Here is a 25,571-nt window from a genome sequence, read left to right on the forward strand (position 1 = left end):
ACTTGTTAACTGTATGACCTTAGGCAAGGCCTTTAATGCTGCTGTGAGCCTCAGTTTCCCCATGTGTAGCATGGGGATAATACACATTGTCTCCCAGGCTGCTGAGCTTAAAGACAGATTCCACGTGCAAACCACTTCACCCACTGCCTAAGCCATTTCAAGCAATCTAAGCTTAGTAAATGGCAGCTACGATTAACTACTGGAAGCTCCACTGCATTGTGGGCCCATCACAGGCAAATTAGCATCCACTCCCTCTGAGTCACAACTCGGACAGTTCTTTCCAAATTGGCAGTTCTTAACCGCCCCCTCCTGTGGACCTTCCTTTCCTGAATCCCAGTTCCCTGGGTGGACCACGCCAACACATTACTCATCCTGCTTAAGCCTCCGAGAGAGCTGCTCTCCTAAAGGTGCCTCAGGACCCTTTGCCTGAGGCTCCTTCCACCAACTGCCCTCCGATGGAGCTGGGAAAGTTGGGTGGGAAACAAAGAAAGGAATATAAGGTGAGGGGGAGGGCAAAGGAGAGCATATATCCTGAGCCTGTGCGGGTGGGGGGTGGACAGAGGGAGCGAGGAAGCCAAGCCATCCCCACCTGCCAGTTTCCTGTCTTGTCTACTGATAAATAGGGGCTACTGATGGCCAGATTTTCCATTCCCCCACCCCAGCACCCGCTGTCACTCAATTAAAAAAAGATAGCCAAAGAGGGCCGGGGGAGGGGCAGCGCCTCTGGTTATAAAGGCTGCAGCGGCAGGGGTGGAAGCACCAGGCTTGGCCTGCCCAGGCTCCTCGTCATCCCCGGCCACATTTAGCTGCTGACAGCTGCTGGGGCCCCTGCCACCAGGTCCTGCCCCATACCCGCCGCCTCTCCTTTCTCTCGGTGACTCCCGAGCCTCAGCCTCTCCATGGCCCAGAAAGAAGAGGCCGCAGCAGCTGCTGCTCCCGCTTCCCAGAATGGGGAGGAGGAGGAGAACCTGGAGGACCCCGAGAAGCTGAAGGAGCTGATTGAGCTGCCGCCCTTTGAGATCGTCACAGGGTGAGACTCGGGGGTGGCCCGTGGGCCTCAGCCCTGGGAGAATGCTGGGCCGGGGCGGGTGGTGGAAACCCAGGAGGGTCATGGCAGGGGTCAGGGTTGGCCCCGAGCTGCAGCAATGTGTATGCATGTGTGTGCATGGCAGGGCTTGCTGGGGACACGGCAGCAAGTGTCTCTTGGCTTCTCGCGTTGACACCTCTGACCTCTAGTCAGGTGGAGGCCGGAGGGGCTGCTTACAGGCAAGAGGCCCAGAACCTAAAACCACCCCTCAGGCCTGGTGTTGGGACAGTCACTCGGCCTCTCTGGGTGGAGGCTGTTTAGTGGTAGAGAGCCTGGTGAACAGAGAGGATGAGATGGCCCATTCTAGCTCTTTCTTCAGAGCTTTACTCCGGAGCAGAAGGTCCTGAGCAGGGAAGACAGATCCCTCCCTCCCGGGGCTGAACGAGGAGCCATTTTTTATGACATCTTTTCTGAGTCTCCCCGGGGGCTGTCCACAACCATTCCTGGGGAAACAGAGAGTTAGGGAGCAGGTAACACAGGCCAGGGCCAGGAGCAAATGGATAGAGGAGGCGGCCAACACCCTCCAGCCACAGCCTAGAGGAACTGGGGCCCAGGGCAAAGGGTCTGGAGCATCCAAAAGGGGGCTTTGTGCCCCTCTGCCTAATCCAGATTAGGCCACTTCCAGGAATAAAACCAAGTAGTCTTCCTCTTCTCCTCTCTCATCCCTCTAGGGGAAGGTCCTGTTAAGTTCTTAGGTAAAGGCGTCTGTGAGGCCCAGGGTTTCCCTCTGCAGCGTGGGGCTCTCCAGCCGGGCCCCCAGGTAGAGTGGAGGCCATATCGAGAGGTTTTTAGAAGGATAGAGGCATAGTGCCCTCAAGGGGCAGAAAGAGCACTGGGCGGCAATTTGGACCTGCTGTTTTAAGCTCAGCAAGTGATTTTTCCAGCACAGGCTTCAGTTTTTTCATTTGCAAAATGAGGTAGTTGTACTAGTTGATTCCTAAGGTCCCTTCTAGCACAAAGTATTTTCTGATTTCTAAGAGAACCTAAGGCACAATGTGTCCTAGTTTCTGAGGAAGGAGCACCCCGGAACTTCCCTTTGCCCATGCCTGCCCAGCCACCTCCACCCTCATCCCAGGATTAAGGGAGAAACTGGGCATAGATTAATATAGTCATAGGGAAAGCCAACGACAGCCGTACCCAGAGAATCCCTCAGTTCCAATGGATGTCTTGTGGACGTAGATCCTTTTTCTAATTCCTCGGCATGCTGGTCCTACCTGCCCTTCGACACACACACACACACACTTCACTCTGTGCAATGTTGTGATCTCGCTAGCATAGGGGCAGGGCAGGTCAAGAATAGAATTAGACTATATTTCTTGAGTTGAGCATCATAAATGGGGAGCCTGGATGGTGGGTCCTAAGGGATAAGTCCTCCGATACAGCTTACATTTGTTCAGGACTCTATAAATCACAACACATTTTCACAAGCAAGAGCTCATTCAGTTCTCAGGGCAATCTAGCAGAGGGTGGTATTTTATTGCCACTTTAAAGAAGGGGAAACTGAGACTCAAGGAGATTGGTGACTTGGCCAAGACCACACAACCTGTAAGTGGCAGGTCTGACTCCCAGCCGAGGATTCTTTCCTCTAGTCTCCTCTTTGTTGTGGGTCCCACATTTCCCAAGCAAAGTTCTACCTTTCTCTATCTGGGTGGTAATAAGGGTGCCCATGACCCAAAGCTCAGAAGAAGAGGCACAGTGGGGCAGCTTGATGGCGGGATGTAGAGCCCTGGGCGTTTCCTGGCCACAAGCAACAACTGTCTCCTGGGTTCCTCTGGGTAAAGATGGCTTAAAATAGCCCAGAGGTGCAGCTGTGTCTGAGCAGGGACATGGTGAGGGAATAGCCTTCCTCTCCTTCTCTCTCCAGCAGACAGAATAGCTTTCCTTTTCTTCTCTTTCTAGTTGTCCTAGAGCAAAAGAGATCATCCTAGCCTGAATCCTAAAGGCAATAGATTTATCCATAGTATTCCTTAGATATGGGCTGCAAACTAGCAGCGGTGCAGGCAGCTTCTCAAGAAACAGTCTGAAGTGAGGAGGAAGTCCCAGGTAGGAATAAAGAAAAATAGGCCCTACTTGTAGTGATTCTGACTCGAATCGGGCATGTAGTATAGAAAATAGTCAGAAAGTGCTAGCAAAAAATGTCTAAAACGGCAGTGGTGTGCTGGAGCCAGCTCATACTGGCTTGAGAGTCAATTGTGTATATCTCTTCCCAACTCTGTGTTCAGTGACTTCACACTGATAGCTTAAAATCAACCATAGCAAAGTATTCATGCTATGGAAATCAGCAAACACTAGACATTTTTCTTTCAGAGAAAAAATGAAACATCTTGAAAGAGAAAAACCTCTGAAAGTGAGAAGAGGAGAGAAGGGAACAGGTTTGGTAGTGCTGAAGCTAGAGTTCTGAAAGATAAGATACGAGGGCCTAGAAAAGGCACCATTCATCAATACTAACGTTAATTTCTCAAGTGTCTACTGTTACCCAAAACCTGAGAGCTTGGATTACTTACCCCATCTTTAGATGAGGAAACTAAGCCTCCGAGAGGTGAGTCATTAGCCTAAGACTAGCTGACGAGAGTAGGATGTGGACCCCAGGGCTGTCTGACTTAAAATCACCAAACTGCCTCTAAAAAAATCATAAAGAGGATTCTTTTTTATTCACCAAATATTTACAGAATAGAAATTACATATTGCCTGTGTTCCCCACTAGTATTTCACCTCCATGAGGACAGGGACATTGTCTTTTTATTATTTTATCCCTCATCCCAAGAATAGTACCTAACTCCTAATAGGTATTCAATAAATTTGTTGAAAGAATGACCGAACTAATGAATGAGTACCTATTATATGTTAGACACTATGCCCATATAGGGAATTTTTTTTCTAGGAGGTACATGTAGGTACTCAACTACTGAGCTCACCCACTCCCCAGAAATAGGGAATGAACTGGGGGGAGGGCTTCTTGTGGGAAGAAGCTCAGAATACATGAAGATCCAGCGGTGCTAGGCTTAGAAGAGAATGGTACTGGTTCATTCCTGTCTCTGATCTCAGCATGCATTGGGGAAGCTCTGGGGCCCTGGAAATGGTTGTCTCCTCATCTCTCAATCCCACTAATTAGTGATTGTGCTCTGCCCAGTAGCACCCCTTGCTGTGTGTTTGTTCTTGTCTCGTGTTGTGTTGTGTATGTGCTTGCATAAAGCTGAATCTGCTTTCAGAGGGGTTGTTACAAAAGAGAAATCAATGGCAGACAGGTGATTCTTCTTTCAACCACCTTTTTAGCTACCAGTAGTTTACCCTTGTTACGTGAGGAACACAGAGCGAAGAGGCAGGGTCCACGAAAGGGAGAGGTGAGGAGTGAGGAACCTTCAGCACAACTGTTAACACCTCAAGCCTCTCACCCTCTCCCACACCCCACCCCCCCAACTTCTGTCACCCGCCAGAAAGGTTTCGTAAATAATAATAGACTAGAAGGCAGCCAGCTATAACCCTGACCACACTGGGCTCCACTAAGGGTCAGTAGGCAGTCAAAGCCAAGTAGGCTAAGACGGTACCTCCCAGGATAAAGGGGAGAACCTTGGGCAGAATTCCACCTATCCCTGCAAATGAGAAGCAGCCAGCCTATGAAACCCTTGCAGCTCTAGGAAGTGTGGGTTGTCAGAACCCTCTGCTTTTGCTCCTGCCCTACTCCTTCCACCCATGCCCGGTTGTTAGCACCAGCTCATTGCAAGTGGTCTGCAAAAGGGAGAAGGGAATTGAAACTGGCAGTTCTGCCTCTTTGGAGCAGGTCACCGACACCGAGGGGTCTACTGAGGGAAAGCTGAACTGAGTCAACACTCAACTAACCATAAGGAAATCTTCCACTTCATGGGTTGTTTTGGAGTAAATACTACTTTCCAGGTTGCTTCATTTCTCCTGGTAGATTTATGCTTAGAAAATGCAGTGCCTTTTAATGTTATCCTGAGAAAAATTTAAAACGTTTACTCACATCTCTTCTCCCTACATCAAGGGGATAATCTTCCCACTTTTTCTAGATACTAAAATCTGTTTCCTCCCAAGAAAACTGCAGTGCCTGTTATCCTGGGTCTAAGCAGGTAAAGTGTGAATGGCTTTCTTTGCTAAAAGTACGAGGAAGCCATGCTTAAAGAGGTGGCATCTGAGGCTGCTGGCAAGTGGGTAGGAATTGTGCTGTTGGCTTCTGTGCCTGAAGAACAGGCCGACTTCAGGTGATAAGCTTGAAGTAGATCTACCAGCATCTTTCTCCTGGCCACCACTCCGCCACACACTACCATACCCCACAACCCTCTCCCCCACCACACGCACACCACTTCAGCAGTGAAGTACCTAGTGAGGTAGGAGGAAAGGGCCACGCAAGTTTAGTACTTAGGCATATCGGCATGCTCATGCCACTACAGAAAAAAAGATGTCTGTGATTATCTAAGGAACTAGGTGTCACTATTTCCTTCCTTTCCATTAATGGGCATAACAGTGTTGACTTACTTTGTGATTCTATAAAATCACCCAAGATGGCCATGTAGTCTGGCTCTCTGGAAAAATTTCAGGCACGCTGGGTTGTCTATTGCCTCTGTTCTCCTGGCTCTCCTCCAGGACTGGCTGTTGCAGTGTGTAGGGGCCCCAAAGAACCTCTTTCAACCTTTGTGTTCCTTCTAAGAAACCCAAGGAGAAGCCAAGCAAGCCCAGTCTCTGAACAAACCCCAAGGAAAGGCTGGGAGCCAAAACCTATCATGCCATCCCTTTGCCCCTTGAAAGCATCTCTCTTCCTGAGGGACCTAGTCCAGAAGGCCCTGCTAAGTGACAGGAGACTCTGGGGTTGCTGGCTGGAGGGATAGGAAACAAGATATTTATAGAGGTGACCTTTCTTCCTCTCTCCAGGGTTTCAGGTTTCACTAGGTCCTCTTCTCCTGCCTGAGGAAGAGGAGGAGGAAGAACATCAGAGCTTAGGAGAGGCTGAGAGAAGCAGCAGTCTCATACCATCCAGCCAATTTCGAATTGCATGCTGGGCCAAACTCATACTTTCTGCTTGGTACAATTGCAGCAATGCTTTTGGGGGTTCCTGGAGACCTGAGGGACCACACAGATAGCTATTTGCTAAAACCCCCAAGTCAAACAAGGACCGTGTATATTTCCCAGGGATCCGCCTGAGAAGCCATCATCCAAGTGGCTCTAGATGGAATTTGGTGTAGGGGTGAGGATCTTGCAAAACACCATGAAAAGTAAAGATTTGGGGTAAGAAAAAGTAAGCCCTGTGCTTCTTGGATGCCAAAATCCACACCAGGAAGGAAGGGACCATTTAGCAATCCACAGAGTTAAGGAACGGTCAGGTGGGGTGAGTTTAGTTAGGGAGCTCTGAGCTTAAGTGAATTCCCGGCAAGGTTGAAAGGGAAGGGATTCGTCAGCGCTCCATTCTCCTAAAATGTTAAGTAAATAATAAACACCTCCAGAACGGGGGCAGAGGGGTTAGAGAGCTAAGTATAGTACATGAAGGAATCCTGGAGCTGGGATCTCAAACACATCTATCTCCACAGTGGAAACTGAAGCCTACAACAAGGGACATGGAAACCTGGGTGGAGGAAGTTTGGGGGTGGGGGGACAGGCGTGCAGAGAAATAGCTCTGGTTTACTCAGTTCTTTGGCAGCTTTTACTTATCCTTAAGAATCCAAGGCCCCGGGACACCAGGCAGTCAGATGACCTCTCCGGGGGAAATGAAGGGGTACGAGAGGCAACAGCAGAATTAACTACTGTTGATTTTCTGGGAAAGCCATAGAGATTGTGTTTTTGAAAAGGAAAACTTATAGCCTCTCCTTTTCTTCTGACATTTTTACCTCTCCTGTTAAAATCTCATTCTCTCTGGCCTTCAAAACTGTACAAATCTTATTTTAGAAAAATATACAAATACATATAAATAAGACAAAACTCAACTGATGCCCTCTCTACTCCCTCCCCTTTTTCCTGTCCTTCCTTTTCCTCCAAAACCAGGCCCCTTTCTGCTTTCATTTCCAACCCATTCGTCTCTCCTGTGAAGCCACTGGACACCCACACTACTCATCACCAAGCCTGGGCTTCCAAGGACACCTAGCTGGCTTTCTTCATTTCAGGCTTTCCCCCAGCTTCCATTCACCTGCCCATATGCTGTCATACAAATCTTCCTTGGGCATCACTTTTATTATGCCTTTCTTCTACTCAAGAATCTCTAACAATTCTCTATTGCCTCCAGAATCAAGGTCAAATGTTCAAGAACTTTCATAATGCGTCCTCCACTCAACTGGTTCACTTTTAGCAGTCTTCTAATGGTCTCTGCTGTTTCATTTGCAGAATCTCTGTCCAGCTAGAATCTAGCTGCTAGACCATACGCAACTGCAGGGCAGAAGACATGTCTTTTAAGATTTTGAAATGACTCAATCCTATATGCAAGCTAAGTTAAACTGAGGTACTCTTGGACACTTACTGAGACAATCCTTCCTACACCAAAGGAAAAAGATAGACTTGATCAGTCACTAGTAGAGCAGGCACTACAAGTCTTAGTTCACTCCATGCTCAAGATGCAACTCACAGAAGATACAAGGGAAAAAATGAAAGCACAAAATGTTCTGCAAACCCTTTGCCTTGCTTTGTCAGGAGAAATTTTACATGCCTACTCTTTGTAAAATTGCTATTAGAACACTGTGTGCTGTTAAAAAAAAAAAAAAAAAAAAGTAAAGGTCTGTCTCTATGGTAAGAGTGAGCATGCGTAGCAGGCACTGATCTTAGAGAGCACCCTACTCCAGGCTCTTCCTAGGGGCGAGAACTCACCACACCCTTTCTCCTTGCCCATTTCTTCCCCTGACCTACAGGGAGAGGCTTCCTGTCAACTTCTTTAAGTTCCAGTTCCGGAACGTGGAGTACAGTTCTGGGCGGAATAAGACCTTCCTCTGCTACGTGGTGGAAGTGCAGAGCAAGGGAGGCCAAGTCCAGGCAACCCGGGGATACCTAGAGGACGAGCATGCGGCGGCGCATGCCGAGGAAGCCTTCTTCAACACCATCCTGCCAGCCTTCGACCCAGCCCTGCGGTACAACGTCACCTGGTACGTGTCCTCCAGTCCCTGCGCAGCTTGCGCCGACCGCATTACCAAAACCCTGAGCAAGACCAAGAACCTGCGCCTGCTCATTCTGGTGGGGCGGCTCTTCATGTGGGAGGAGCCAGAGATCCAGGCCGCTCTGAAGAAGCTGAAGGAGGCGGGGTGCAAACTGCGTATCATGAAGCCCCAGGACTTCGAGTACATCTGGCAGAATTTTGTGGAGCAAGAAGAAGGCGAATCCAAGGCCTTTGAGCCCTGGGAGGACATTCAGGAGAACTTCCAGTACTACGAGGAGAAGTTGCTAGACATCCTGAAGTAAGCGACGGAGCTCAGCCTCACGTGAGTTTTCCTGGTGCCACGGCACTGTCACTTTATCAACTATTAACATGGTAGAAGGCTTGAGGTCAGGTGGAACCGGTGATGTTTTGATTTTCCTTTGGAAAGATTTCACTTAATTCCTCTGCTTTTGATTGGCCGAGAAAACCTTTTAGAACAACCTTTTATTTCCTTTGAGTCTCTCTCTCTAAACCCTTTTCCTTCCTACACTATTATATCAGACAAACTTCCCCCTACCTTGGAATTCTCAAGGTGGACAGGGATCCTAAAGCCTTGATGAAATAGAATGACGCTGTCCTAAGAGCTAGATGGGGCAAGGACCTGTTATTGAATGACAGCAGAGGAAAGGTTTAAATCCACTATGCTAGCCATGTACATCCAGACTTAGGAAAATCAGACACTTTCTGGATGCCCTTCTCCAACCCCAATCTGTAATCTTACTGTTCCTTTTCTCTATAATGCAAGTTTTTTGTTACTTTTTTTTTTTTAATTTGCAACTCCCCAAATAGATTTGTATTCAAATATTTTTTTTGACCAGAGACGCTTTCGTGTTTTCAAACAAATGATTATGCTTTGAGGGAGACCAATTGCTTATGTGAATATATAATTCAAGAACATTTTCCTTATGTTGAGAAGCTCTCAGCAGAACTCATTGGATGTAACTCATAGGAGATGTGGGAATAATACAGCAATAAGTTTTCTATGCAGGAATGTTTAAAAGATTAAAAAGATGTTCCTAAACCTAGTTGCAGCTCAGAAGAAGCCTCCTACAGATATCAAGAGGTGATAGGAAAACTGGAAGTAAAGATTGGCTATTTAAGCAAATAATTAGGACACAATTAAGGCCAATTTAGCCTCTTGCTGTGGGTAAATTAGACTCTCACAGAAACAGGTCTATTACCCTCAGGAAAGAGGGTAACGGATCCTTTATTATCCTTTTTTGAATTTAGTTTGCTCCCACAGAAATACTATAAATTGGGCCCTTTGCAAGGCCTGAGTTACTGATCAAAATCCTCCAATAAAAGAGAAGGGTCTTTACCATGCTCTTACCCAACTTTACTTCCAGGAACATCTCATCTGCTAATAAAACATAAAACCAATATGCTTCCTTGATGATATTTCATCTATTTTTCAGTGTCCCTTATTCCTAATACCCTTAAGCGAAGATGTCACTTCATAGGCATATTTTGGAAAGAGTGATAGCTTGATGTTGGCTGGTATTTGCTATCAGACATGCACACAGGGCACCTGATAGCTCTCAAGCTGAGCATTCACCAATCCACGAAGTCATGACTTTCCGCCAGTTCATATAAAAAGCAGGGCCCACTCATTGAATTCAGTGAGACGATGGCAGGGCAATGCCACGATCACATAAAATACTATCATGAGCGGTGGTAAGAGAAGCAGATTTCTGAGGGTGACCTCTGAAAATACAAACCTTAATTTTAAAAATTCATTGAAGATACTGTCAGTGTAAACTATCATTGTAATTATAAGACCTACACAGTCTAGAGAATGGCAACAGCTGGCATAATTTTAACCTCAGTATACTCTCTTTTTGAAAATCGTTGTCACAGGCCACTTTTTTAAAGATACATAGATCACAAAAATGTTACGTTTAAAAAATATAAGAGGTTCCCACATACGCCACATCCCACCCCCACACACCTCCCACATCAACCTCTTTCATCAGTGTGCAAGTTACTTCTTTTAGCTATCTAAATAGCAAGTCCTTTGTTTTGTTTTTCCCCATTAAGCCAAATAATTAAGTAGGTAAATCTGCTATAAATATTAAGCATTTCAAGGAAGATTTTTAAAAACTGTTTAATTTTACACAATTGAGGGTTGTATCGCTCCTATATTAATCTAAACAGAAGAGGATAAATCCATGAGGGAAAATTTCATTTCTAAGTCAAACTGTTCCTAAAAATAGTATTGGATATTTTCCACATTATAAGCCTCAATCCATTAGTGTACACAATTGTATTATCTAACGCCATTAACATGCCTCCCCGTCCTCTATTTGACTTGGTCATGTTCTTGAAGGGAAAGGTTAAAATGTACCAACTTTAAAGAAAAAAAAAAAATTGGCAGGAAACAGTTATAATCTAAAAGCCCAAAAGTACAAACCTGCTTAATTAAAATGGGTGTTCATTAAATAAAATGGGCCTCATATTTCTTGTTCCATTAAAAAAAAATACAGAATTGGATTTAACCATACATTTATTTCAAGAGAACAGCGTTTAAGCAGATCTCTTCGGTAGCTTTCTCTTGTGACCTAGTCACCAAAAAGTGAATAAAAGAAACAGATCCAATCCTGGATAAACCAGAACTCATGAGCTTGCAGAGAAGAAATATAGGGAATGGTTGGGGAAAGCACAAAGAAATCCAGCTCAAAAAGAAAAGTCTTAATTGTTTGAGGCTGCCAAAGCTCTGGGTAACATGCTCTTTTCTCCCCAAGGTCTGCCTGCTGCCACCAAGAGACAGCAGTGACATAAACGGTCATCTGGGACATGCCTATCTTCCCAATACCACTCGGAGCCAGACAACATTCAACACTGACCAAACCTACTGGACAAGGCCCCCAGAGGAGTCAAAATACACTTGTCATGTTGTGATTCACTTACGCTGGCCTCTTTTCTATAATGCTGCTCTGGGGGAAAAGTGTGCTGCAAGGAGAAAAATGCAACCACACATAGGCAACAGGCATCCATGGGGCTGAAGGTCCTAATGACTCCCTAAGAGGGGCTACTTAAGGCAATGGTCCTCAGTACCAAGGTGCAGATCTTTGAATATGTCCAGAAATGCATTTTGTTGTTTTTATTAACAAAGAAAAACAGCAACATTAATAAAAGAACTGAAGTGTCGTGATTTGTCTGTGGCTAGTTTTTAAAATTTATTTATTATCATCCCCCCTCCACGTGCAGCCTTTTGCGTGCTGTCTGCTCTCTCTGTCCAGTCACTGCGTGCTCTTCTGCATTTTTGCTTGTCTCCCTTTTGTTGCGTCACCTTGCTGAGTCGGCTCTCCGCGGCACTTGCAGGCCGGGTGGCACTCTGCAGTGCCCGGGCCGGTGCTCTCCGCAGTGTGCAGGAGAGCCTTCCTTCACAAGGAGGCCCTGGGACCCGAAGCCAGGGCCTCCCATGTGGTAGACGGGAGCCCAGCCGATTGAACCACAGCCACTTCCCCTGTTGCTAGGTTTTTTTAAGGAATTTAGACATTTGGAAGTTGACGTGGACAGTGAGCAAGTCCCAGGAATGATGTCTCAGGCTATGAACCAAGCCATGCCACTGTAAAGCAGAAAGGAGGCTTCAACCAGAGCTTGCTCTAGGTAGACAATACAGGAAACAAATTCTCCCATGCAGACTTCCCATCATGGTCTTAGACCTTCATAAAATACTTCCTTCTTAGTAAATGAGGGACTTTTCCCTTCTGTCAAGTTGAGGAATATGGCAGAATGTGGAATAAAAGGCCTAAGAAATCTGTTACAAGGTATCCATATCCCAAGTGCCAATTGATAAGCAATTAGCCTCTTGATTAAAGAGGAGGGGTAAGAAGCAGGGGGGTTTAAAAGTTCAGATGAGAATATTCCATACTTGATGATTAGTGATGGCAAGGTAAGATCAAAATTCTCATTTTAAAGATTTGTTGAGTATTACATAAAAGCAAAAGTTCACATGTGTGAATTTCTGGGTATACACCACCCAACTCTAATTAGGTTTCCAGGAATAATGTGTTCTTTCAGATTATCACACCATGCCTCCTTTCCCCAGGCTTCAAGAGTGATAAGTCATCGGAATTTGACCCCAAGATTATCTGAAAATGACAAAGCAATTACTTTATCACATCCCTACTGAGTCCCAGAATTCCACTTATACAGCCAACCATGGATGAGACTAGGTTTTGTTTTAAAAAAATCATAAAGGCTCATACTCGATGAAAAAAATTAACCCTGATCCCTTTAAAAGCAGAACACATATAAAAAATGAATCATTTGACCCATGTGTTGAGATTTATTTGCAGAGTTAACAAAACAATTTTAAGTTTCCTCTTACACATTTTCATTTTCAGTTTTGTACATTTGGGCATTCTCTCCCTTCTTTTGCATCAACTTTATTTTGCTTACACAGGCAGAAGCAAAGCTTCAAAAGAAGCCTCAGTCTAAATGTTTGATACCTCTGCACCACCCCCACCTGAGACATGGAAAACATGTCTCTTCTATATAAAGATATGAAAGAAGTGAAAGACTTTTTTGAAACTGCTGCCGCCTATCAAGCTGAAAAGTGATAACACAGGTTTAAAGTACAAAGATTATATTTAACCATTGCTTTCCCGGTATTTCAACAAGCCCCTTGTTGTTTCACACTTGGGAACACAGCAAGTCCTGTGATAGGCTTAGCATTCACTCCAGGGAGAAAATCAGTAACAACGCTGGCTGTTTTAAAGGCCAGCACCAGTGAGGTGCAGGGTGGACAGGGAGGTAAACGGGGATGGGACCTCCTAGTTTCCCTAATAGCTCTGATACTAAACTACTGTGCTAAATCCATGAACTTTATTCTTCTACCATGAAAACAAGAGTGGACAAAGTGCTGCTCTCTTAGTGTACAAAGGAAAGAGGATCGATACCACGGTGTTCTCAACCCCAATGTGCTACACATCAGAATCCTCAGTGGGGCTTAAAGACACAAAGAAACGCGGGTCCCATCCCACATCCACCAAGGAGACTTTTTCTGGGAGGGAAGAGGTGCGTCTTTATTTATTTTTTTAAAAGATTCATTTGGATTTTGTTGAGAACTACTGATTGACTGAGTCCCTGCTTTGTGCTAAGCATACTCCAGGCATTCAACATATATTCTTTCACTTGTTTCAAGATTAAATTCAGATTCGATTACACACACTAGGCAGTGGCCAGAAGAGGGAGCGTTCACCACGAGGAGATTCTAAAAACCTTCCTTACCAGTATGCTGACCATTTGTATTTCTCACCATGCTGCTCTTCCCACCAGGCTCAGCTGTCTTGACTCTTTGAAATTAAGTTTGCAGATCCTCCATTACCCAAGCTCAGACCAACACAGACAAGAGCACAGAACTTCACTGGATTCCAAGAAAAGATATTTATTTTTCCATTTTTCTCACCATGCATTACTATTAAAAACACAACACTCAATTTTGTAATTAAAACAAAAACACCAGTAATTCTCTTCTAAAATGATGAAATTAAGAAAACACCAAGTAAGTTTACAAATGAAAAAAGATGTCAAACTAATTGAAAAGTTCACCCTCCCTGAAATTTCTCTTAGAAAGCAGTCGTTTAATCAATGCTGCCCCCTACCGGCCAGGCAAGCAAATTGGGTAGCATAAAGGAGCAAAACAGAGCTCATAGGCCCAGCCATCTGGTTTCCCTGTCTACATCAGGCCACCAACACCTTGCCTTGCCACAAAATACACAGCAACATATCCCAAATAATCCAGCCTCCAGAATCCCAGTCCAATCACTGGAAGACAGCAACCCAAGTCTGGCCTGTGAAACAGGCTACTTTACATGAAACTTTCCTCTGCCCATTTTAAGGTTCGCTTGCCCAGTCTAATGGTCCAGCAGGGATGTCACAAGAGAACATGGACATATCCAGAATGCTCATCTATTCAGAGTGTATACACAGTAATTTTGATATCTGTTGCCTCAAACACCTCCTCAATCATTGCAGATACCTTCTCCCATTGCAGACGATCAAGACCACATCCAATTCTGAAAAGACAAAACATCTCCATTGGTTGTGATGAACGTATCTAGGAAATTGCACCTCCCTCTTCCTTTAGGCTGAATCCACCCAAAGCATAAAGACAAGTTATCTGGTCTTATGCCTACAGGCAGCTATGGTGGGAGTTTGGAAATCAATTCTTCTGTGTCACCAAGGCTGTTTCTAGACAGCCCTAATGTCCAACAGCTGTTGCTTCTCTTTTGCCTAATAAGGTACCACTTCCCAATTATTTCATGCTACACTTAGACATGTATAACTCTGTAATGACATGGAAGACTTTATCCTTCTATGCCTACTGACGAAACTGGCTGTGGATGGGATGGTAAAAAGTTGTCATTTTAAAAATACATTAATGTTCTTTCCATTATCTCAGCTAATTCCAAAGATTCAGTTGTTCCTCTAGTGTTCAGAAAGACACAGATGAACAGAGAAAAAAATGCTTAATCATAATATCTCATAAAACCAAATTTTATATTTTTATGACCTTTAGTATTAATAAAGTATCAACTTTGCTTTTGCTATAAAAACATTACAATATTATTGTATTTTTATTTTTTGAATTAGAAATAGTTATTTAAAATAAATAAATACAAAAAATACACTAATGATAATGGAATGTTAAGGAAAAAAAAAGAGAATAGGGACAAGGAAAGTCATGACAGAATGCGGATAAATGCCAAACTGGTGGCAATCCAAGAGTAAGGTCTTTGCAGCATCCTGGTAAGAAGACTGAATCAGCACAAAATTATACTACCTGGCACCTTTCCTCCAAATGTCACTTTATTGATCCTCAATACCCCTGGTGAAAAATTTGCTAATTTCATATCTTGAATGGGATCATTAAGTCCCTGAAGAATTGTGACTTTAAAACAGTAAGTTTCTGATACACAGGCCATGAATATATTTAAGACCAGCCTAAGACAAAGGGATACTGTAGCCACATTCATAAGTAACTTGGGACTTGGAAAAAACCTATATTCAAGGTCACCATCAACTCAAAACCACCAGGGTGACAAAAAGAGAAGAGGTGACCCTAAACCCATTTCCTGAAAAGGAAGCAAAGGGGTTATTGGCATTCCCGGTGTCATTCCCCCCAAGTTCCCAAAGGCTAAGAAGTCCCATCAGGGATGTATGCTCTGGCTACTACTACACTGATCACAAACAGGTGGGTGGTTTAAATGGTAGTGATAATTTACAACTTTCTTGACACAGGATTAACAGTTTAGGGTGTCAAGAAGTGGCCCAAAGGTCCACGGTTCAAACCCTGGGCCTCCTTGACCCGTGTGGAGCTGGCCCATGCACAGTGCTGATGCGCGCAAGGAGTGCCGCCACACAGGGGTGTCCCCCGCATAGGGGAGCCCCACCCACAAGAAGTGCACCCCGAAAGGAGAGCAGCCCAGCGCGAAAGAAAGTGCAGCCTGCCCAGTAATGGCGCCACCCACACAGAGAGCTGACACAACAAGATGACGCAACAAAAAGAAACACAGATTCCCGTGCCGCTGACAACAACAGAAGCAGACAAAGAAGACTCAGCAAACAGACACAGAGAACAGACAACCGGGGTAGGGAGGGGGGGAGAAGAGAGAAATAAATAAATAAATCTTTAAAAAATAAATTAAAAAAAGAAGTGGCCCAAGAGGAAAATTACAATTACTCGGCTTTGGTTCTTTAGCATATAATGCTTCAGGAACAAGGCCAAGCTTTAGTCAGAGGATGCTGGGAATTCAGCAAATGTGACAAAATAACAATGATTCATTCTTCCCATAAAGCAGCAAGGGCTGAGGCAGGTGCTTGTTTCAAGTTTATTATCCTATTAATAGTTCATTCGATCCAAACTAGGAAATAATTATAGCTTGGCCTACAGTCAGACAACTTGTTCACTGGTAATTTTACAAAGTTTTGAAATTTGTCTACTTTTAAGTCCAAAATTTGGGTTAGGGACAGTTTTTAAATCATTTGTCTTTGAGTAAGACAGTAAACCCCACTGTGATGGTTAGGCTAATCTGTCAACTTGGCCAGGTAATGTGCCTAAGTTTTTGGTCAAGCAAGCATTTGGCAAACTGTAATACAAGGACATTTCAAGTACTTTAAACATCAGTGAGTTGACTGCATAGATGGCCAATTACATCTACAATCAACTAAGGAGACTGCCATGAGCAATGAATGACATCTTATCCAACCAGCTGCAGGCCTTAAAAGGAGAAGTGATTTCAACATTCAGAGAGAGAATTCCTAGCTCTACTGTGGGCAGCCAACATCTCCTGGGAACTCATCAAGGACCTTCATCAGAACCCCTGGTTTGCAGCCTACCCTGTGGAATCCGGACTTGTGCATCACCACAGTCACATGAGAGAATTTTTATAAAACATCATACTTTTTACAGATATCTCCTGTTGGTCCTGGTTCCCTAGAGAACCCTAGCTAATATACCCACTAGTCAATTATATCTTCATTTAGGCCCTGGATTTCCTTGCCTGGGCATGGAGAGGTCGGTAACTCCATTCTGCAGACAATGGGATTTCATGGCCTCTAAGCTCTTCTGTAAGTTTTCATAAGTTGGCTTGTGTGAAGCTCTTTTCTTTGTGATCTGAGTGCAGAGAAAAATGTAAACTTTCATTGGTCCAAAACAATAGTCAATGAAAAGTCATCACCACCCCCAAACATACTGATACTTAAGTTTTTTGCTTTTTAATATACAGAGAATAGCATAGAGCAGAGATAACAAATGGCATGTTGCCCCTTCCACAATGTGTGTGGGGCCCTCTGGAAAAGTCCCCTAAATAGGTTCTGAAAAAACCAGACACTGCCATATAATCGTTCCTTGTCCTAGGAAGCCCATGGGATTAGCATGCCTGGAAGAACCCATACTACCTGAAAATTTCCTGTTAAAAGTCTCCATTTACATAGAAACAAAGCTTGCTTGCTATTCCTCTATGTAAGAAAAGAAACAGGTAGTATCTCAAACAAGAAAAAAGATTGGAACTCACTAGATGATGCAATGCCAGTCTAAAGGAGCAAGAATATCTCCCCACTCAGTTTTCTGTAGGCATCAGGTTTGTAGGTTAGCTGTGAAGTCACCTACCACAATCACTAAGGGAGCCACATTTTACTGACTCTGGACATTTGGATAATTGCCGAATCCCACCTTCAGGCAGAGAGCAAGAGAGGAGCTAGGTATTACTAGTTACTGCATTTGATAGGGAGATAATAATGAGAGAAAACTCCTTTTGCCAGTCTGTCTTCTGAGACATTATTATTTCTATCTTATTATGATTAAGAACTAAAGTATGGGTTTGGCTTAGAGGAAAGGCATCCCTAACTTCTGCAAGTCTTCGAACACATGCCTATGGTGGATGTCACAGTACTTTTTCCTATGGAGGTGGGATGCAGCCTCACGTTCCTGTCTAACAGTGCTCCAGGTAGTCACCACTGCTGGATCTGAGTTGGTTTGAAGTCAGAAGCTCTTTGACATTCTTGGTTATCTAGAGTGGAGCATCATGATCACAAACACAACAGAGTCCATCTGTTCACCAATCCTTAGAACCTACTGAGAATTGGTACCATCTTACCAAGTAATATATATATCGCCCATCTCTCTTCAGAACAGCCACTTCTCCAGATTTCTTTTCTAAGAAAAACAGTTATTTAATGGTAGAAAGGAAAAAGAAAACCAAACCACCAATTCCATTCTTAGCTACTTTTATCTTTACAGATCTGGTAATTTTCAACTAGGAAGAAACCTACTCTTTCTCATATGAACGCTTTGCTCTTTAGCAACCTTCTTAAATACTGTATTCCTTAACTTCAAGCCCTCTAATCTCATGTTTTCCTCATACCCCATCTTCTGTCCTGCCCCTAATTTCCACTTAAAAATGTAATGTCTATTGTCTTGAAATTATGTTTTAAAATGTACATCACTTTTGACTTACCAAATGTATTTTCACTCAATAATTATCTTTTTACCTACAAAGAGTTTTGTTAAACACTAATGGAAACACAGATGTATAAAAAGGCTCCTAGTTAAGAAGGGATTTTCAAACCAGATGAAGTATCATGTTTACAAATAACTACAATACAAAGCAGTGAGCTTTTGTCTAAGGCTGAGAACAGAATCACCTGTGGAGACTGATTCAGTCAGTCTAGAATGCAGCCTGATCAACTGTATTGTTTCAGAAGCTTCACATGATTATAATGAACATCTGTGGTTTAAAATCACTAGAGAAATGTGACAGAGGAGTCCTTAGGAAGAGGTTTCTAAATTCCCTTTGAAAAATAAGTAGAATATCAGCAAATAAAGGATTGTGATTGCCAAGTTATACCTATGGACTCTAAGCCCCTCATAATTATTACAGATTTCAGAGAAGTGGAATAATAATATCAAAGAAGTATTTTAAGATAAATCTAAAAATTTGTGATAAGGTATTAGAAACATGTACAAGAATTCATGTTTGGTGTGATAAGCACCTAAACTAGATGCCATTCTTGTGGAGGAATAGTTTTAAAAGCACTCAGAGTTTAGGGAATCCCTGTTTGGACACTTATCTTGTTTAATAATTAAACTCTTAACAGGCTGAGCAAAATATGACCTACTCAGGGAAGAATATATCAATTCTGATTTCAAAACTTACGTTGATTTAACAGTTCCTGCATCCCTCCAAATTTCTTCTTGAAGAGGACAGCTATCCCAGCTCCCATGCGGCAATCCTCACTGATACAGTGGGCTAAAGAGTCTGTTTTGGGACATGCAAAAAGGTCTCCTTTCACATACACGATCTAAAATGTGCAAAAGGAAAGAACATCTTATTAAGGAAGAGTACTCACCCATTTTTTTATACCATGCCTTCCTCCCACACCAGACAATTTGATTTAAAGCCAAAACCTCATAATTTATTTTAAGGAGCTAACTACAAGTAATTAAAGCATGTATAAAAGGAAAGTGATGTATGGTCTCTGCCTAGGGTTGTATTAGCCTTTCTGAAGCAAATGAGAGAGAGAAAGAAAGGCAATTCAATTATTGGTTTAATTAAAAAGTGTGTTTATGCTTTTGACCTCAATTATTCTGAATTTCAGTTCACCAATAACTTAATTTTTACCCACTCTGCTTCCTTCTGGATCTTCATTTGGGCTACCAGCCATGATACCGAGCTGCTATTTTCAGGATTTAAATGTTTCTTCAGCTAGAAAAAGGGAAAAGTAAAAAAAAAAATCTGGGATATTATGTTCAGATTGTCTTACCTATTCGATTAAATTCCTCCCTGCCTCTTAGAAAGAAAGCTGTACCTAAAAAATAATGAACGCTCACCCGATTGTGAAGAAAAAGAATTTATTCACGATCTTGCAACAACGGCATGCTACCTGAATAAAATGGCTGGCGTGCTTAGCAATGAGACACAACATTTATACCCTAAACTTAACAGGGAGGTCCCTCCCCTGTTGCCCAACGATTGGGTACTTCAGAGGTTACAGCCTATCCAAGAGATCTAACTTATGTGGGTTCCCACTCTTAGTTACTGCTCCCATTCCCTACATTCCAACTTGGTAGTTGGCGCTAATTTTCAGGCTTATGTTAGAGTTCCTCCTCCTCCCTCCTCTAACCACTGAGCCAGTTTGAAAGTTTCATGGCTGGGCAATAAACTAGGTGGTCGTTTGGCCGGTGTTCCATGTTTTTGTTTTCATTTCCTTAATTTTAAGTCACTTCCACGTGAAAGCTAAACTTAACCTCTTTACTTACAGATTCCCCCTTTCTTTTAAACTCTTTTTTAAGTTTTCACATTTCAGTTTCTCAAAGCTTCTAAGAGCTTTTTCACATTCTTCATCACAGGGATCTTCTTTAAGGGGGTACAAGTTGTTCTGCTTACTGTATGGGTATCTGTTTGGTTAGGGCAGTTTCAGTGAGTCTCTTAACTAGCCCTTGGGCACATTAGATGATGCAACATCCAACTGCTGTGAGTGCCCTAGCCACAGTGATTAAGGACATTAAGACAGTTCACCCCCTTTCCATTTTCCAAACCAGCTCTCTAACCATCTCATGAGTGGGTTGTCAATGCCAGATTTTTCTGCTAACTCTTCAGATAAGGCTTTGGTATCTCTGAAGGGTTGGCTGGAGAGGGCGTTGTTGACGTTGTATCTGCAGGAGGAGGAAGGACTCGGATACGGAACCTCCCCAGAGGATCTGTGCCTGTAACGTCTGCCCCCATTCCATATACTCTATCGACTACCTGATCCCTGGAACTGCTCCCAGTTTCTAATCTGTCTGCCTTCTTAATAGTTATTACTACTGGATTGCACTGAAGACTCTTGCAGTCTGGCAGGGTATTACCTTTATAAAAGGTTATCTTACCCTTTAATGGTCTCGAGTTTGGTGAGACCCATCCCATATTCACAGTCCATCCCTTATACTGGGTAGACCACCATACATCATCCCAGGAGGGGCAAGGTGGGGCTTGACTGTAACCATTCCCCACTGGCTCTGGGCATAGGTATTTATTTTCCCCACTCAGCCACCGCTGATGCTCCAAATCCCCACAGTCTATTACTTGGCAGGCATCAAACCGCACAGTCTGGGACTCCAGGCCTTCGGTTACATTTACTATCAGTTTGACAGGGCTTGTTGCATCCCGAACCTGGAACATCATAGCCAGTATGATTATTCTCATTCTCAGACTGAACTTTAAACCCTTCATCTGTCAGTCTCCCAAGACACTAGGCAAGGTAGGAATGGGTAATAGACTGCCCTCTAAGTGGAGAGATATCTTCTCATGAAGTTCACCGATAAGAGTCCAACCAGTCCCTCTGCCTTTCCCAATATGCCCTCCCAACTAATGTCTTTTCAGAGTGATCTTTAAGGGATCCGAGGCTGGAGTTATTTTCCAGGACTCAGAAGGTGCTGTCCGGTACTTATCGTCCAGTTAGGGTACTGGTCCTTTTACTTGGGTGTAGTGAGTTCAGCCTCTTTCTGCTGTCCAGACTGCAGTTTCAATTGTCAACAAAACTTGATATGGTCTTCCCAGGTTGGATGAAGTTTAGACTCCTTCCACAAGTTGATTAGGACCCAACCACCGGGTCAGTGTTGTTGGACAGCGAATTCAAGAGGCGGGGTCTGGGCCAGCAAACCACAATGCCTGAGGGATGACAAAGTAGAGGACAAAGCCAATACATAATTCTTAAGGAAGAGATTCTTCGACTCTAAGGAAGGGAGTTCTCCAGTCCTCCTAGGAAAAGGTAAGTCAAAAAGCATTTAGTAAGGGGACATCACCAGTTCTTTCCTAGGGGAGGTTTTAATCCTCAGTAGGGGTATGAGTAAGCACTTAATCCAGAGTAACTTTGTTTCTAAAACCAATTTAAAAAGATGCTTCTTTAAAGTTTCATTCTCTGCACTCTCCATGAGGACAGTGGGTACCAAGGTGTATGACACCCAGGCTTCGCTTAATATTCCACAGCACATGGGAGATAAAGTGACTGCCACTGTCTGAATCTATATTTTCCACTAACCCGTAGCAAGGAATGATTTGTTCAAGGACAATTTTAGAAGTTCCTGATGCTGTAGCTGAGGCCAGAGGATATGCCTCCACCCATCCTGTCAAATGATCTAGAATAACAAGAACATATTTTAGCTGACCCATTGGGGGCATTTCAGTGAATCAACCTGAATGCTCTGGAATGGCCTGAGCCCGGCTTTCTTTCCCCTTCTCGTTTCCTTAAGACTTTCCTGTTGACCTTTTGGCAAATTATGCACTGCTCACTTATTTGTTTAGCTACAGCCTAAAGGCCAACACATCTAAAATATTTAAGAACCAGTTCACACATGGACTATATTCCCCAATGGCTCCCTTGGTGTAAAACTGCTAATACCTCTCTATTATTTGTTTATTCAACATTTTGCCGGCCAACTGGGAAGAGCCATCTCTCTTGACCATCTAAGGTCACTCATAACCGCTCCAGCTCCTTTTCAAAGAATGTAGGGACGCCAAACTCTTTGGGAATGGTGGCTATTAGAACCATCAACTTCAAAGGCAGACTAAGGGAGGCTTTGCTTCTTCATCCACTAACCTATTGCCTGCTGCCTCAAGAGCATGACCTTTATGGTGTCCATTGACATGCACCACTGATATTTCTCTGATAAGAGATGCTTTACTAATTCCCCATGGACTAGCTCTTTTCCCTTGCTGTTACTTTATCCCCTCTCTTCCCAAACTTTTCCGAAGGTGTGGACCACCCCAAAGACATACTTAAAATCGGTATAGACTGTACCATCCTTTTCCTTTAATAATGTGAGGGCTTGATTTAATGCATACAATTCGCAAGTTTGAGCTGGGCAACAGTCACTGGGCAACAGGACAGCTTCTTTCAACTTATAAGTCAGTCCAAGTATAATTGCATAGCCACTGTGCCTCCTTCCTTCTAGGACCCTGGAGGACCCGTCTTTGAATAACTTTTCCCCCAAGTACAGGGGAAGTTCCCCTAGGTTGGACCGGACTTGGGTCTGGTAGTCAGTCAGGTCTTCACAATCATGCTTAGGAGCCTCCATTTAGTCAGGTCCCTCTCAAAGGAAGGAGACTAGGTTTAGGCTATGGTCTGTTGTCAATACCAAATCATCTTTTCCATTAGGATAGCCTCATACATCACAATTTGGGGGTCAGTCAACCTCCTTCCCGCTTTCTGAGACAGAATAGTGCTGACCTGATGAGGGGTGCTGATGACTAAAACCCTCCGGAAAGTCTGCTTCCTGCTCTCTTCTACGAGGAGAGCAGTTGCCACCACACCTTGAACGCATCCAGGACATTCTCTGAAGACAGGGTCCAAAATTGTGGAAAGGTTACAGGTCTCCTGTGGCCTCCCCAGATTTGGGTCAGGACCCCCAAGGCTGTTCCCTTATCTACTGTAACAAACGTGTGGAAGAGTTTCTCAACGGAAGGGAGGGCTAAAACAGGGGCTCGCACCAGTGCCCATTTGAGTCCCTCTAAGGCCTCTATCTCCCCCTTTCCATTCTAATTTGTCAGGCTCTTCCTCCAACAGTTTTTGATAAAACCCCTTAGTCTGAGATGCATAAGAATTTATCCATAATTTACAATATCCCACCAATCCCAAGAATTTCCTTAGTGCCCTTTTTGTCTGGGGAAGAGGTAATTCACTTATGGCATGAATTTTCTCTAGATTTATTTTCCTCTTTCCTTCACTGATGAGATGGCCCAGGTACTTGACTTCCCTTTCCACAAATTACAGCTTACTTTTTGATACCCTTAACCCTTGATCTCCCAAGAAGTTCAATAAGTCTTTTGTAGTTTGGGCCACCGCCTGCCTTTCTTTACTTGATATTTGCAGATCATCTATATATTGTAAAAGGGTGATTTCAAACAGAATTAAAAATTTCTCCAATACTTTCTGTATTGCTTGCCCAAAGAGGATGGGAGATTCTGTGAAGCCTCGCCTCCTTCCAGTGAAGGTATCCTCCTATTCACATGCAAACAAGTCTCTAATCTCTGGGTCAAGAGGACAGGCTCAAAAGGCATCTTTCAGATCTATTACACTGAACCATTTATGATGACAAGGAATCTTACTGAAGAGGGTGTAAGAGGGTGCTGACCCTGGACAATTTGGTTGATGGCCCTTAGATCCTGTATCCTCCTCCAACTACAGTCCAAATTTTTGACAGGTAAGATAGGAGGATCGACGGGGGACATACATGTTTCTAAGAGTTCATCTTGAAGAAGACCATCAGTGATGGGTTGAAGTCCCTGCCTCCCTTTTTGGGGAATGAAATACTGTCTTCAACAACTTCCCCTTCCTTCAATTGATTTTAATAGGGGAACCTGCAACAACCACCCTCCCCTTCCCCCATACTTCATTCATGTCCTTTTCATCTTCTTTGGTGAATAAGGCTAAAACAACTTCTATAACTTACTTCCGAATCCAGCCTCATGGCTTTTATCAGGTTCCTTTTCTTACCTTGGTCCGTGTATGGAGTTGCCCAGTCAATGTGAAGTTCTTGTTCTCTTCTCATTCACAATCAGCAGGTCTAAGCGCCTGGTGTCAGGGTCTTCCAAGGTGGGCCCCAACGTCGGAGCCTGTGACCGCTCAAGTGGCAGGGCACACCTTCCTGTCGTCCAATCCTGGGGTCCCCCTCCAAAGCTTCAGATCCCAGACAAGCCCGCAAGAATTATTAGAAAGAAAGCTGTACCTAAAAAAGAATGAACGCTCACCCAATTATGGAGAAGAAAAGGATTTATTCACGATCTTGCACGAACAGGCATGCAACCTGCATAAAATGGCCAGCGCACTGAGCCACAAGACACAGCATTTATATTCTAAGCGTAACAGGCAGGTCCCTCCCCTGTTCCCCACTGACTGTGTACTTCAGAGGTTACGGCTATCCCAGAAGTCTCACTCATGTGAGTTCCCCTCTTATACCTTAGTTACCCTCCCACTCGCTCCCATTGGCGCCAATTTCAAACTTGGAGCTTTCAGGCTCACATTAGAGCTCCTCCCCCACCCTCCTCTAACTGCAGAGCTGGTTTGAAATAGTATGGGAGACTGGGACAATAAACTATGTGGTTGCTTGGCCGGTTTTCTCTGTTTAGTTTTCATTTCCTTAAAGTCAATTCCATGTGAAAGCTGAACTTAATCTTTTCTTACACCGTTCTCCGACGTCTATCACTGAAAGTGAATCCGCTCAGCCTCTAGGAAATAAGGAAAACTATTCTGCAGCAAGGAAGAATTACAAAGCATAGGTTTGGAGGCTGCCGCCACCCACTCTCATTTCGCGCTTTTCTAGGGCAGATAGCCCGGGGAGAAGAAAACGCAGTCCTAAGACACGCCTCCTCGTTTTCCAACGCTGCCAAGGCGGATTTAGGACAGTCTCCTGTCTCTATACGACGCAAAAGTACTTCCCCAGTTGAGTCTGGCACAAAAGAAAATAGGAGGGACCTAGGCACAGTCCTGTTTAGCTGCAACCAGGGAGTGCACTGGCAGGAGAGTACTAAACCGCAGCAGGGAGAAAGGAAAAGCGGCCTCGCAAGGAAGATTTACTTCCTCTACTGGCGGGAGGGGGAGAGAGGAGAGCGGGGAGAGTCTAAAGAAGCCTCCCATTCTGTCTCCTACCGTAGGGCGGGTCAGCGAGCACATAGGGTCTGTCGTGGGGTCTCGTGGCAGGGAGCAGGAAGGTTCGCTCAAAGCCCCAACGTACCAGGGTTCCCCTTCACCTAAAAGGGAGTCTGCCGCTAAGAGGTTCCCGCCCCGGGGAAAGGGCTCCAGATCCGGCTCCGGTAGGTGGTGAGCAGCAGACAAGCCCAGAAGCGGAGCCAATCCCGCCACAGCCCCTATTTGCAG

General features: G+C 44.2%; 2 protein-coding genes across 7 annotated transcripts; one reads left to right on the plus strand and one right to left on the minus strand.

The window, feature by feature from the left end:
• Positions 1–813: 813 nt before the first annotated feature.
• On the plus strand, positions 814–11,112 carry APOBEC2 (apolipoprotein B mRNA editing enzyme catalytic subunit 2). Its single transcript, XM_058306698.2, has 3 exons — positions 814–1,030; positions 7,930–8,493; positions 10,952–11,112. Exons 1-2 carry the CDS (start codon positions 900–902, stop codon positions 8,471–8,473), a joined length of 675 nt encoding a protein of 224 aa, XP_058162681.1. The 5' UTR covers positions 814–899; the 3' UTR covers positions 8,474–8,493; positions 10,952–11,112.
• A 2,470-nt stretch (positions 11,113–13,582) lies between these two features.
• On the minus strand, positions 13,583–25,563 carry OARD1 (O-acyl-ADP-ribose deacylase 1). 6 transcript variants are annotated; one of them, XM_004462871.5, is made up of 7 exons: positions 25,344–25,563; positions 24,192–24,423; positions 19,344–19,423; positions 18,875–19,019; positions 17,816–17,874; positions 16,721–16,833; positions 13,583–14,233 (listed from the first exon to the last, which is right to left on the minus strand). In XM_004462871.5, exons 3-7 carry the CDS (start codon positions 19,380–19,382, stop codon positions 14,131–14,133), a joined length of 459 nt encoding a protein of 152 aa, XP_004462928.1. In that variant the 5' UTR covers positions 19,383–19,423; positions 24,192–24,423; positions 25,344–25,563; the 3' UTR covers positions 13,583–14,130. The 6 variants fall into 6 exon arrangements, with proteins under 6 accessions (XP_004462928.1, XP_023445843.1, XP_071074545.1 ...); XM_023590075.3 differs by having other exon boundaries at positions 19,340–19,423; XM_071218444.1 differs by lacking the exons at positions 24,192–24,423; positions 25,344–25,563 and adding an exon at positions 21,176–21,286.
• Positions 25,564–25,571: the final 8 nt, after the last annotated feature.

The sequence above is a fragment of the Dasypus novemcinctus genome, chromosome 11 (assembly GCF_030445035.2).
Source record: "Dasypus novemcinctus isolate mDasNov1 chromosome 11, mDasNov1.1.hap2, whole genome shotgun sequence".
Taxonomy (NCBI): domain Eukaryota; kingdom Metazoa; phylum Chordata; class Mammalia; order Cingulata; family Dasypodidae; genus Dasypus; species Dasypus novemcinctus.